Genomic DNA, 14,571 nt, shown 5'->3' on the forward strand with positions numbered 1-14,571 from the left:
CTGATCTCTTGCTATTTGTAGTACTGGCTGAAATCATAATGCCTTTGGCTACTGAAGAATAGGAACAAACATTTTCCAAGTTGTTTTTCACCTAAATACAGGACCTCAGATGCAGAGACAAGAGAAAGAAATAGTTTGGAAATACCAAATGTCATCTAGGAAGCAACAGAAAAACCTTGTAATTAATAGTGTGACAGCCTCACGCATCAACAAATTTTAAACTCACATGCTCACAAACTATGACTTGAACATATATCTACTGGATACTTTTTGATCTGCATCAAGCAAACCCATGTAGTAATAGGATGCTCTCTTGGATTTTTATCCAGTTGCTCTTACACCTTCCTAATTTTTTCTGTGCCTTTATAACCTTTAATATCAGTAAATGCTATTACCAAATCACTGATGCTTTTCACCAAAAAGGTGATGTGGTTATTGGTGCATTTTTCCCAATTCATACTTACTACACCGGGAACAAAATTCCACATTCATTTCTACCATACTATTATGTGGACAATTACCTACAGTAAGTATACTGTTTCATTTTTTGAGTTCAGAATTATCATAATTTAGTGGGTGTACTCATTAAACTTAATCCTTGGGGTTTTTATTGTGACAATTTTTATATTAGAGATTCTAATTTTTTCAATTTTATTTTCTTTTTGGTTTTTTTCTTCTTTCAAATGTGAAATGAGTTAGTGATTTTGACTTTATTCATTTTGCTTTCCTCAGTTGATTTGTGACTCTAACTATTAATTCCTGTTATTTCACAATGTCTAAAGAGTTTTAATTTTTATGAGTTTATGGAAACATGATTTAATCTAAATCTGACCTTGTTTTTCATAGCATTTCTGAACTCCAGATTTGTACTTGTGATATTAGATGATATCCCTGAATACAATAAGTTGCCATTGTTATTGTAATATTTAAGTGAAGAGGTTGTCTTTTATTATATGCAGTTGATTCCAGACTTAGGTAGTCACACAGTTGTAAATACTTCTGTTCTCCACAGATATTTAACTTATCTCAAGTTTTGTTATAAATGTTTGTTTACTAATTTAATTTTTCTTCTCACCTTTACTTTATTTACATTTATCTTCCATTAGTTTCAATTATCTGTTCCCATTTTTATGGATGAGTTCCCCAAAACATAGTTACTATAAGGGTATTATCCTTGGGATATTTCTTAGCTTGTGTGATATATTCCAGATTAATGGATAGTGTCAGACAAGTCTGAATGAATTAGATAGAAATATTAGTGCATGAAGGAAATGAGAAGTGTTTATCCTAATTAGAAATTCCTATCTTAAGAAGTCCTTATTTTATTTGTACTGATCCAGGAAGTAAGGCCCTAAATAGAGTAATAACACTTGTAAGTCTCTATAAGCATAGCAAGAAATGTGTTGGGTGTCATCAAATGGTAAATGACCAAATGAAATACATGTGCTTGACAATGCTATATATTTTGTCAAAACTTAGTTATGAAGTAATTAAATCAAAGATAGTGGAGGAGAAAAATGTTAAGATTTAAAAGTGAATTGAATATTTTATTATTTTGACAGATTTATTTTGAAAATTTGTAACAGCATTTATGGCTATCTAAGATTTACTATTTGGATAAACTTCAGTTATTCTAATTTTTTATAGCAATAATATTTCTAAAATAACATCATAGTTTTCTTATATGAATAACAGATGTGGCAAGTTTGGATGTTGAGTGAGGCCTTTTCTACTCTATCATAATAAATGCTCTGTATGAGTTCATTTTTCTTCTGCTCTTTATATCAAGTATTCATGCACTACTGTACATTGGTATATGCTTGACATTATATTGTGCAACATCAAGCCCTTTTCTGAAAAGATTATATTTTCAGTTATGTGAGCATTAGTGTCCAACTAGTTCACTATTAACAAGAGGAAATTTTTCCAGTCAAAAATGTTTATGGGGTCATAGATTCAGAAAAAAAAAACAAACAAACTAAATTTGTGACAGAAATATAATGGATTTTATTAAACAGTATCAACAGAATTATCTTACAAAACTCATTCATTACATGCAATTTTCTAATATAGCATTGGACACAAAAGGCATATATTCCACAAAAATGAGAATCTTTTTATCCTTTTCATTAATCCTTTATTTACCTGATTGGAATTTTCTATGCATTTCAAGGTATGAATATTTTTTATTCTCTTCAATTCGTATTCCTTACTGGATTTCTGAGCTTAAATGCATTCCTTTTAGTTATTAAGTTTACATAAATAATATTTTTCTTTAGTCTATCATAATATAATAGGTGAATAGTGAGCATTTTTGTTTTGTAGAGTGTTCATGAATAATATGTAATAAATTTTGAGAGAAAAGTGGCTTTTACCATTGACATATTCATGGGAGAGTATTTTCACACTTGTTATCACATTCCATTATTTGTGTATCCACATACTTTTGATGAAACTCACATTTTCATGTGAAAATAAAACTGTTAAAATAAATAATCCCATTCTACAGTGAGTGTGCTAAGATCAAATTCAGGATCTCTGAACCAACAGAATGATCCTACACTGGTTAGGACATTTTTTGACCAATATATTGAATACTTTCATTGATCCATCTAGTATAATTCCAAATCAATTTGAGAATTTCCTTGGATGTTTAGGAGGGTGAGGTAACTTCATTCACATCAATTAAAATATGTGTTTAAATTTATACTTCAAAGTGGATTTCATCAACTATATAATCATATCTTATGTACGTTGCTTGAGAAAAACCGATGTATCAGGGTTGGGGATTTAGCTAAGTGGTAGAGCACTTACCTAGAATGTACAAGGCTCTGGGTTCGGTCCTCAGCTCAGAAAAGAAAGAAAAAAATAACAAAACCAATATATTGTAAGAATACACTCCTTGACAATTCAGATTTAAATAGACTTTATTATTTCTTTAAGTTTATGTACCATTATGAGCAATTCACCATAGTAATAGATAAACATCTATGTTGATAGGTTATTTTAAAATATTTTACAGTGTCATGTGTTTCTACACATATTTCACATTTTATACTTATTGTTCAAAGTACATGAAGGTTCTCCTTTGATTAGAAATTATCTATATTCAGTCCCTGAAAATAATACAACTTTATTACTATTTTCAATTGCAGAAACATTTAAAAACAAAAATATATACAGTTAAACAAATGTGGATTACAATTATACCAGATTGAAAAACCCATATAATTTCCATTGCAAATTTTTTCAGAATTTCCAATGTAGACAATGCCATCTTGAATTAGTTCTACTATGTTTTACCTTATCCATTTTTGCAAGGAATATGGCTCCAATCTTAACTATACTATAAATCTGTGTTTCAGTTATGTGGTTTTTCAAACATCAAAGAAAACTGGATTTGAGTGTTCAGTCATTTCCTCCATGGCATTTAATTTATATTGACTATAATGTCCATTTTTGGTGTCTCTGATGTTTTAGCCACTTGCTTTCATTCTGGTCCAGTTTGTGCTTTTCATTGGCACCCAGGTTTTCTTTATTAGATACCTTTTTCCATAGTGTTTTTTTTTCCCTAAGGAATGTGTGATCAGCAGAAGTATGTTTCAACAAAGCCAGAATTACAAGCACAAGCCTCTTATAAGTTATACACTAACCTTTATGGTGTAAGTGTACTCTGCGAGATCTCCCTGAGATAAGTACTGATGGCCCTTATTTGTCAACACTGGAAGGATTATTTTACCATTCATCTTATAGAGATATATGTGTGCATCAAATGAAAACATCCACTAACATATCAGATCTTTGTAGATTTGTAGACTTGTAAAACCTAATCTAAGCCAAAATATATGTAAAAATTGAATTATGTAATAATTCATCTTATTTTATTGCAATTGCAGTAATAAACAAAGAGTGATATTTTCTAAGTATTTGGTGAAAAATTTATGCTGCAAAAATGTATTAAAAGGATTTTTTGGTTTCTAATGTTTCCAAGTGTTTTGTCTGTATATTGTGCAGTCATTATAATTCTTCACACAGTTTTAACAATTCCCAGTAATTTACTTTTTCTGAGCATTCAGAACATTACATTTAAATTTACTAAATCTCTTATTTCTTGACATATTCAAAGAGTTGAAACCTCAACAATTATATACATTCAAAAATGTACGGCACTTTATATATATTAATAAAAATGAATTTCCATTCAGTAATTGAGACACAAAACTCAAATTCTCTGTGGTAAGGAGTGATAAATAATCAGAGTACAATAGTTTTGTTCCTATCATAGTTTTGTCTTTTATTGAGTGTGCCTACCATTCTTAGCACAAATATTCTATTACTTTTTCCTTGGTCTTACTTAAAAATTTGTCCTGAATGAGAGTCTATTTATGATCCTGAGAATTGCTCTATTTTATTTAACTCACATTTTTCCATCACATCTCTGCTTGAATAATATGTGACAGGCTCCCATGCTGTTAACCACTCCCCATGGCTTTTATCATTATAACTTTAATTTTCTAATAGGGAGTTACTAACGTTGAAAGTTTACTCATCTTTAGATTTTTCAGAAAAAAGTCTAGTGAAATTGTTTAGTGTTTAAAAACCTTTTTAGTCTGTATAATTTCATTTGCACGTATACTTTCAGGGTTGGATGCTTGGTATGAAATAAGAAATTGGTGTATGCTTATAGAAGAATAGTATATCTTGGGAATACTATTTCATAGCATTTCTTAGTTACCTACAAGTGTGTGTGGGTGTGTGGGTATGTGGGTGTGTGTGTGGGGTGTCAATAGAGTTGAGTCCTCCAGTGAAATCAAAAAATTCAGTGAATTTAAAAATAAAAAAGGTTTTTAATGGAGCAAAGAAATGGGCAAATTAATGCAATTTTACTATACTTTGAGAAAAAGAAGTAAAAAAAAGAATTTTCATTACAAACATTTTTTACATACAAAGTGCTTTGAAAACTGGTTATGCAAAGACAAAATAGAATGTGTTTTATTAAAGTTTGAGCTTGTCATTGCACTATTTTTGGAGAGATTTTGCTCCTCTGATTTCGGTAGTATAAAGTACAAAATAGTGAATGTTACTCAATTATATACATGTGCAGAATTTTCAAAAATCATTGGTATCTTTAAATGTGTATATATATATACATATATATACATATATATATATGTATGGGAAATAATCATGTATCATTTTCTCACAATTAACCATTCTATTTAATATGTTTCCATAGGCCAATGTTATTTTTTAATATTTTAAATTTTAATTTTTAATTTTTATGTGCTGATTTTCTTTTGTAACAGTTTTTATTATTTTATTTATTTACATTTAATAGGTTTTACATTATTTACATTTCATTATCCCATTTCCCAGTTTCCCCTCTGGAAACCCTTATACTTTTCTCCTTCCCACTGCTTGTATGATGGTGCTCTTCCACTCAACTACCGACTTCCACATCCCTACATTGGCATTCCCCTACACTGGGCCATTGAGACTTCACAGGATCAAGGACCTCTCCTCCTTTGATGTCCACCAAATCTATCCTCTCTAACATATGTGGCTGGAGCCCTGGGTCCTTCCGTGTGTATTTGGTTGGTAGTTTTGACCCAGGGAGTTCTGGGGGATCTGGTTGATTGTTGTTCATTCTGTGGTGTTACAAATCCCATCAGTTCCTTCAGTGCTTTCTTTAACTCCTCTATTGGTGATGCCCTGCTCCGTTCAATGGTAGGTTGGGAAAATCCGCCAGTGTATTTGGCAGGCTCTGTCAGGGCCTCTCATAAGACTACTAATTTAGGTTCGTATCAGTAAACACTTCTTGGCACCCACGATAGTGTCTGGGGTTGGTATTTGTATTTGGGAAGGATCCCCAGAAGGGCAGTCTCTGCATGACCTTTCCTTCAGTCTCTTTTCCACATTTTATCTCCTTATTTTCTTCCTTAAGTATTTTGTTCCACCTTCTAAGAAGGACTGAAGCATTCACACTTTGGTCTTCCTTCTTCTTGACCTACATGTGATCTGTGAAGAGTATCCTGGTTATTTGGGCCTATACCCACTTATCAGAGAGTGCATACCCTGTGTGTTCTTTGCTGACTGGATTACCACACACAGGATAGTATTTTCCAGGTCTATCTATTTACCTATTAATTTCATGAAGTCATTCTTTTTAATAGCTGAGTAGTATTCCAATGTGTAACTGTAAAACATTTTCTGTATCCAATCATCCATTGAGGGTCTTCTGAGTTGCTTCTAGCTTCTGGCTATTATAAGTAAGGATTCTATGAACATAATGTAGCACATATCCTTGTTATATGTTTGAGCATCTTTTGGGTATATTCCCAGGAGTGTTATAGCTGGGTCCTCAGGTAGTACTGTCTAATTTTCTAAAGAACTAACAGACAGATTTCCAAAGTGGTTGTACCAGTTTGCAATCACATTAACAATGGATGAGTGTTCCTTATTCTCCACACCTCACTAGCATATGCTGTCATCTGAGTTTTTGGTCTTATGCATTATGCCTGATATTAGGTGGAATCTCAGGGTTGTTTTGATTTGCATTTCCCTGGTGACTAAAGGTTTTGAACATTTCTTTATGTGCTTCTTGCCCATCCAATAGTCCTCGTTAAAAAGTATTTGTTTAGCTTTGTACTGCATTTTTAATAGGATAATTTGATTCTCTGGAGTCTAACTTCTTGACTTCTTTGTATGTATTGGATATTAGCCCTCTATTGGATGTAGAATTTGTAAAGATCTATTACCAATATGTTGGTTGGTATTTTGTCTTATTGACAGTGTCCTTTGACTAACAGACGTTTTTCAATTTTATGAGCTTCCAATTATTGCTTGTTAATTTTAGGTCATAAGCCATTGGTGTTTGGCACAGGAAATTTTTTCCAGTGCCCATGTGTTTGAGGGTCTTCCCCAATTACTTTCTATTAGGTTAAGTATATTTGGTTTTATGTGGAGGTTCTTGATCCACTGGGACTTGAGCTTTGTACAAGGTGATAAGAATGGATCTGTTTGCATTCTCCTAACGTGCTGACCTCCAGTTGAACCAGTGCCATTTGTTGAAATTGCTATCTTTTTTCCATTGGATGGTTTTACTTCCTTTGTTAAAGATCAAGTGACTATAGGTGGGTGGGTACATTTCTTGGTCTTCAATTCTATTCCACTGCTCTATCTGCCTGTCTCTGTACCAATACCATTCAGTTTTTATCACAATTGCTCTGTAAGACTGCATGAGGTCTGGGTTGCTGATTCCCCCAGAAGTTCTTTTATTGTTGAATATAGTTTTCGCTTTCCTAGGTTTTTTGTTATTCCAAATGAATTTACAAATTGCTCTTTCTAATTCTGTGAAGAATTAAGTTTGAAATTTGATTGAGACTGCATTGAATCTGTAGATTGCTTTTGCTAAAATGGTCATTTTTACTATATTAATCCTGCCAATCCATGAGCATGTGAGGTCTTTCCATCTTTGGAGATCTTCTAGGATTTCTTTCTTCATAAACTTGAAGTTCTTGTCATACAGATCTTTCACTTGTTTGGTTAGAATCACAGTGAAATATTTTATGTTATTTGTGACTATTGTGAAAGGTATCATTTCCCTAATTTCTTTCTCAGACTGTTTTTCCTTTGAGTAGAGGAAGGCTACTGATTTAATTTTATACCCAGCCATTTTGCTAAAGTTTTTATCAGGCTTAGTAGTTTTCTGGTGGAAATTTTGGAGTCACTTAAGTATACTATTATATAATCTGCAAATAGTGATATTTTGACTTCTTCCTTTGCAATTTGTATTTCTTTGACCTCCTTCCCTTGTCTGATTGCTCTGGCTCTGACTTTGAGTACTATGTTAAAAATAGGGAGAGACTGAGCAGCCTTGTCTAGTCCCTGATATTAGTGAGATTGATTCCAGTTATTCTCCATTTTTTTATGTTTGTTACTGGTTTGCTATATATTGCCTTTATTACACTTAGGTATGAGCCTTGAATACCTGATCTTTCCAAGACATTTATCATGAATTGGTGTTGAGTTATGTCGAATGCTTTCTCAGCATCTAATGAGAGGATCATGTTTTTTTTTCTATTGAGTTTGTTTGCATAGCGGATTACTTTAATGGATTTCCTTTATTGAACCATCCCTGCATCCCTGCAATGAAGCCCACTTGATCATAATGCATGATCATTTTGATGTATTCTTGGATTCAGTTTTTGAGAAATTCATTGAGTATTTTTGTCTTGATATTCATATTGGAAATTGGTCTGAAGTTCTTTTTCATTGTTGGGTCTTTGTGTAGTTCAGGTATATGTGTAATGTGGCTTCATAGAAGGAATTGGGTAGTGCTCCTTCTGTTTCTATTTTGTGGAATAGTTTGTACAGCATTGCTATGAGTTCTTCTATGAAGTTCTGATAGAATTCTGCACTAAATCCATCTGGTTCTGGGCTTTTTTTATTGGAAGACTTTTAATAATTGCTTCTATATTTTTAGGAGGTATGGAACTATTTGGCTGGTTTATCTGATCCTGATTTAACTTTGATACTGGGTATCTATCTAGGAAAATAAGGATAGGGGGTATATGGATAGGAAACTGGGAAAGAGAAAAACATTTGAAATGTAAATAAAAATATCCCACAGAAAAGATTCCTTATACCTGAAAAAAAGAGAAAATCTTAACCGTAATAATTTATATCTATAAGCAAATCAACATATTTTTCATATTCTCCATAGTTTCATTTTAGTCCTAAATCTACCCTCTGTGCCCTTATCTTTCTACCCATGCAATTTTAATACTGTTCTCTTCATTCAAGCACACTTTTCTGGTTTGCAAATACTGTTGAGTTGGTACAATTTGAGAATATGATTTGCTTACCATAGATCAGATTATTGAAGAAAGTTGACTCTTCTTAAAGAAGTTATCAAGTTGGAATATTTTTCAGCTTCGAGTAGAAATGGCTACTGTAGACTTGTGTGTTTGAATGCTTGGCCCATAGTGAAAAGGGATATTAGGAGGTTTGGCCTTGTTTGAGTAGATATGGTCTTCCTGAAAGAAGCCTCTTAATAGACCTTAGTGTGGTTTACAGGTCTATAAAACAAAACTCTGTCCATGGTCTTCATTTCTGCTGCTTGTGGATGAAATGTAGACCTCTCATCTCCTTTGCTAAGATCATGTCTGCTTTGACACTACCATGTTTCCCACCAAAATAAATTGGATAAAACTTCTCAAACTATAAGACAGCCCCAATTAAATCTTCGCATACAAAAGAGTTCCTATGGTCATCATCTCTCTTCACAACACTAAAACAAAACTATTATAGAAATTGTTGCCAGAGATGCAGGGATGGGGTTATTGTTATGATAAGTAATGTTTCATTTGTTTATGTGTTTGTTTGTTTGTTTGTTTAGAGATATATTGACGTTGAATTTGGCTTAGGAAAACATTTAAATGCTTGAAGTGTTGATTAATGAACCATTCTAAAATTAAATTTAAAAAAGTGGTGTTGAGTGTGACTTGACCTTGGAATTCCTGCATCAACTGGTTTCAGAGGAGACTAATGTTAATATGTTTCTAAGAGACTGTTCTTGTGATATTTTGTCGATGAATGTTGCCACTTCTTAGTCGTAAACCAAAAGAATCTGCCTGACCCTAAAGTGAATATTTATAAATTAATCTCTTTTGCTGGAAGAAATCTAAACATGGTCTAGTACTGACTCTGTTGTCTGTTTATTAATGTTCACTCTTATGAAGATTTAAAATGAAAAATAGAAAGTTAAGGAAGAAAATCACAAAATGTACAGATCTAAGAAGTGGAATGCAGCTAAATCCTATGTTCAAATAAATAAAGTGATTAACTGAAAACACTGTGTTAAATGGAATAAAGTGGGGACCTCAGGGCAAGATTCTACCTAGTTAAGCTTGTATAAATGGATTAAAGGAAAACTTGATATTTTGGTTTATACCTTTAATTCCTGCTTTTGCATCTCTCAGGTTAGGGACTTCCTGGAATACAGATTGAGGTTCAGGATATACAAATGTAGTCAGAAAAAAAAACTTCAGTAAAAAAAACAACAACAACAACAAAAACAGAACAAAACAATAAAATTAATGTTGGTCAAGATTTAATTGAACACATGGGGAATGCTCCAAACCTATCATGTAGCAGAACTTGACATTTTAAGCAATATGGTCCTGAAATTAGAGTCAAGGGATAGAAGGAATAGATTATGGTATTTTTTCTTTTTCCTTCTTTCTTCTTTTTGTGGCTCAGAAAAAATTTTTAAATTCAGGAGTATAACAGGGATGGCCATGAATGGAGACTCAAAGAAGCCATTATGTTAAGTTCTAAAGGACAACCCTGAATTGCCTTGGAAATACCATAATGTTTAACGTGATAGATTTCTGGCCTGCTTGCCAAGGAGCATTGCCAAAATGGAATAGAGCCCAAGAGAAAGCTGTGTTTTGTAGTCAACAAAAATGAAATGAATTAGTGACCTGAGAAGCATGTTGTCATCCTGCTGGGAGACTGTCTGGTCTATAATGGGCTAAAGTGGTACACAGTATTGGACTTAGGTCAGAAAACAGATGATCCCTGGCCTTTAAGTGCACCAACTATACTGGGTGCTAAAACTGCTTCTAAAAATCTAAAATCTTTTTTGATTATTTTGAGATTCAAAGCACCTAGCTTGCCCTGTTGCTAAACAGCGGGGGATTAAGTAAAACAGTCCTTTGTTCTTTTCCCACATTTCATCTGCATCCAGTGCCCCAAGGTTAGGAGTTTGTTTAACTCCTTATCAGCTAGAGAAAGCCATTCACATGAAAAAATAAAAGACACTTTGAAATGAGAGTCTAATCATGATTTCTAGGAAAAAGTAAGGGAGGGGGGAACCTATGAGACTTTTGCTAATTTATTCTTGTTATTCTCAGTTCTTGTACATTTTCTCAGAATACATGCTAACATCTTATTTATTTCAAAATTTTACTACAAGTTTAAACATAAATTCAAATTATAAATTTAATAAGAAGTTTACAAGACAGACTTTACATGTGCTTCCATTAAGGTTAGATATCTAAGTAGACATTCATTATCTCTCACTAGCACCACAGCTCCATTGAGAATATAAATACATAATTCTTATGTCTAAGTTAACATGGAAGTTTTGCATAGATAAGCCCTGTCAATATTTTATCTTCTGTCCTTGCACCTACAATAAATCCTTCATTCTCAGTTCACAGCCTTATTTAGTTGTTTTACAGCCTAAACAAATGTATTACTATGTTGTAAATGCCTGCTGTCTGTATCAGAAGCAATTTACTCCTGAAATGTGAAGTTTGGTAGAGTTCCAATTGCAGGTTTCATATCAGAGGGACCTCTGATATGAAATCATAATTACAAAGGGCTGAATATTTACCAGTATAATTTTAGGAATTCTTATAGAATTAGTAAAAATTAAAAAAAATCATCATATAACATGACTACAAGAGAGTGCAAATTCATTGATCTGTAGAAGATAGGCCCGCCCTGTACAATGGGCTAGTACCCAGGGATCATATAATTAATTTTTAAAGAAAGGAAAGTCCTATCTATTGCAGAAATCCAATACTGAGATTTGTCATTCAGGCATCCCCTGAAAGAGCTGATCCATTGTTGCTCCATAATGAGAGATGTCTGAAAGATCATCTGCTAGCCTGTAGCATCTCCTAGATGGCCCCAATACCATGATGATGCAGAGTTTAGAGATAACTCAGCTTGTTTTTGTTTTTGTTTTTTGTTTGTTTTTCAATTTTTTGATCTGTTATTTCTTGCTATCTTCTCTTTCTTCTAATTTGTAATGGTAATGTATACTGTGTGCCATTCTACATTGGAAGTAAGTGATCTACTTTTGTAATTTGATTTTATCAGGAATTATATATAAGAAATTGCATGAATCTCAGAAAAAACTTCAATCATTGGATTTTAAATAAATTTGAGGGTGTTTTAGACCATGGGAACTTTTTAAGTTGGACTAAATTTACTTTGAATTCTGTATCACTACAAGCATATGAGAGGCAAGGAATTGAATGCAGTGGTTTGGACAGGAAGGACCCCAATAGAGTATTGTGTTTAAAAGTCTTGCCCATAAAGAGTCACTATTAGTAGGTGTGGCCTTGTTGATGTAGGTGTGGATATACTAGAGGAAATCTGTCATTGTGTTTGCAGGTTTAAAGGTCTAGAAAACTCAGGTCTCGCCAATGTCTCTCAGATTCCCATTTTGGTGGCATTGGTTAAGAAATATACATCTCAGGTCCATGTTGAATTACTTTTCTTTCTGTATACTTCTATGCATCCTACCATGACAATGTACGTTAAATCTCTAAAATCATGAGCTAGCCTTCAATTAAGTGTTTTCCTTTATGAGAACAACCATGAATATTATGTCTCTTTACAGCAGCAGTCTCTAACTAAATATAATACTTCTCAGTCAGGGGTTTGATTTTGTGTCTACCTCCATTCTTCATGCTGGTGTTTTGTATCATTAGAGCATACCCAGATCATAGCAGGTTGTTTTGTTTTCTCTGAGATTATAAGTATAATGCTCCTGTCATATTGAGAAATCATGTTTTTCCCTGACATTATTCACAACCTCTGATTATTAGCATCTTTCCACTGCTCTTCTTCAAACTTTTTTAAAATTTTTTAAAAATTATTTTATGTTTTTAAATCCCAAATGTCCCCTCCTCATCTCCCTTCACACAGTTCTTTCCTTCATGTTGCAACACTTTGCCTCAGAGAGGTATCCCCTGGAATCCCCCCCTCCCTGGAGCCTCAATTCTCTACAGGGTTAGGCCACATAAGGCAGTTCTCTAGTACATACGTGCCAAGGATCTCATGTATGTTCTTTAGCTTGTGTTTTAGTCTCTGGCAGCTCCTAGGAATCCATGTTGGTTAACAATATTAGTATTCCTACTGAGTTGTCAGCTGCTTCAGTTCCTTCAATTGTTCCCCAAAATCTTCCATAAGGGTCATTACCTCAGACAAGTGCTTGGCTACATCTGCATCTGTCTCAGTCAGCTGCTGGTCAAGTATCTCAGAAGGTAGCCATGCCAGGCTCCTGACTGTAAGCTTAACATAGCATCATTAGTAGTATTTTTGCAACACTCCTGAACACCTGCAAGAGCCCATTTCCATTCATTCTCCTGGCCTTCTGGGCTTCTCTTTTATTTCCATGCTTACCTAATCGTACTCACCACCCCCCTCATCAACCACCATGTTCATCCCTTATTCTGTCTCCTATGATTATTTTGTTCCTTCCTCCTATGTAGGTTTGAAGCATCCTCATTTGAGCATTATTTGCTGTTTAAATTCTCATGGTCAGTGGGGTTTATCATGGGCTTTCCTGTATTTTAGGTTAATATCCACTTGTTAGTACATATCATGAATGTTCTTTTGAGTCTGGGTTACCTCACTCAAGATGATATTTTCTAGTACAATCCACTTGCCTGCAAAATTCATGATGCTCTTGCTGAATAGTATTTCATTGTGTAAATGACCCACATTTTTTATATTCATTCTTTGGTTAAGGGAATCTGGCTGCTTCAATTTTCTAGCTACTACAAATAAGGCTGTTATGAACATAGTGAAGTATGTGTCCTTATCATATTGTGGTACACCTTTTAAATATATGCCTGGGAGTGTTATAACTGGGACTTCATATAGAACTATTTCAATTTTCTGTTGAACCACCAGAAATCCAAGAACTCCTATTATGTCCTAGCAGATCTCCTATTATGAATGAAAATGATTCCTAATTTGTAGACAGTTTTTATTAGACCTGCTTCTAAAAGATAAAGTATGCTTTGTACAAGTGCAATTAGAGAATGGTAATGCTAAATTATCTTTCCTAACTGTAATACATTTATCCAATCTAGTTCCAAATACTCATGGTGAAGAAATTAAACTATGTATTTCATAGAAAATAAATAACTACAAAATTTGCAGATAACTACAAATATACAGGCATGTGAGGTAAAGGTAACATGTCTTTTGTACATTTTATGCCATTTACACAGGTATAATTTTAAAAACTACCAGTATATTCTGGCTCTGATATTTGCCATTGAAGAGATCAATGAAAACCCCAATCTTTTATCCAATATATCTCTTGGATTTGATTTCTACAATGTCAGATTCACTGAGAAGGACACACTTATGAATGCCTGTATTTGGCTCACAGCACATAGAGAGAAATATATTTTACCTAATTACAAATGTGGAAAAAAGCATTTGACTGCTGCACTCACAGGAACATCGTGGACTACATCTGCCCAAATGGGCACATTATTTCAACTGTTTAAATTTCCCCAGGTGAGAAAACATGGAGTTTAGCAACTGGGAATTGGGAGTGCTTTGTTGATATTATATGTGTCTTTAAAATTAAAAAAGAGATACTTGAATTATTCAAACATCAAAGCAAATACTCAAACACATCAAGATCAACTCACATTTTTCTTGCTTGCAGGAGAACATATGGTGAAATGAAGGTAGGTAGGTACTTGAAACTATCAGGGTAGCCAAAACTTTTTGTAAAATTCTGGAAGT

At 33.4% G+C, this 14,571-nt stretch overlaps 1 protein-coding gene across 2 annotated transcripts in view; it reads left to right on the forward strand.

The window, feature by feature from the left end:
* The first annotated feature begins 305 nt into the window (after positions 1-305).
* Positions 306-14,571, forward strand: part of LOC116892758 (vomeronasal type-2 receptor 116-like) — a 39,169-nt gene continuing 24,903 nt past the window's right edge. For both annotated transcript variants that reach the window (XM_032894635.1, XM_032894636.1), the window contains exons 1-2: positions 306-526; positions 14,043-14,337. In XM_032894635.1, the coding sequence (XP_032750526.1) occupies positions 306-526; positions 14,043-14,337 (516 nt within the window). The remainder of the gene's footprint in view (positions 527-14,042; positions 14,338-14,571) is intronic.

The sequence above is a fragment of the Rattus rattus genome, chromosome 2 (genome assembly GCF_011064425.1).
Source record: "Rattus rattus isolate New Zealand chromosome 2, Rrattus_CSIRO_v1, whole genome shotgun sequence".
Classification (NCBI taxonomy): domain Eukaryota; kingdom Metazoa; phylum Chordata; class Mammalia; order Rodentia; family Muridae; genus Rattus; species Rattus rattus.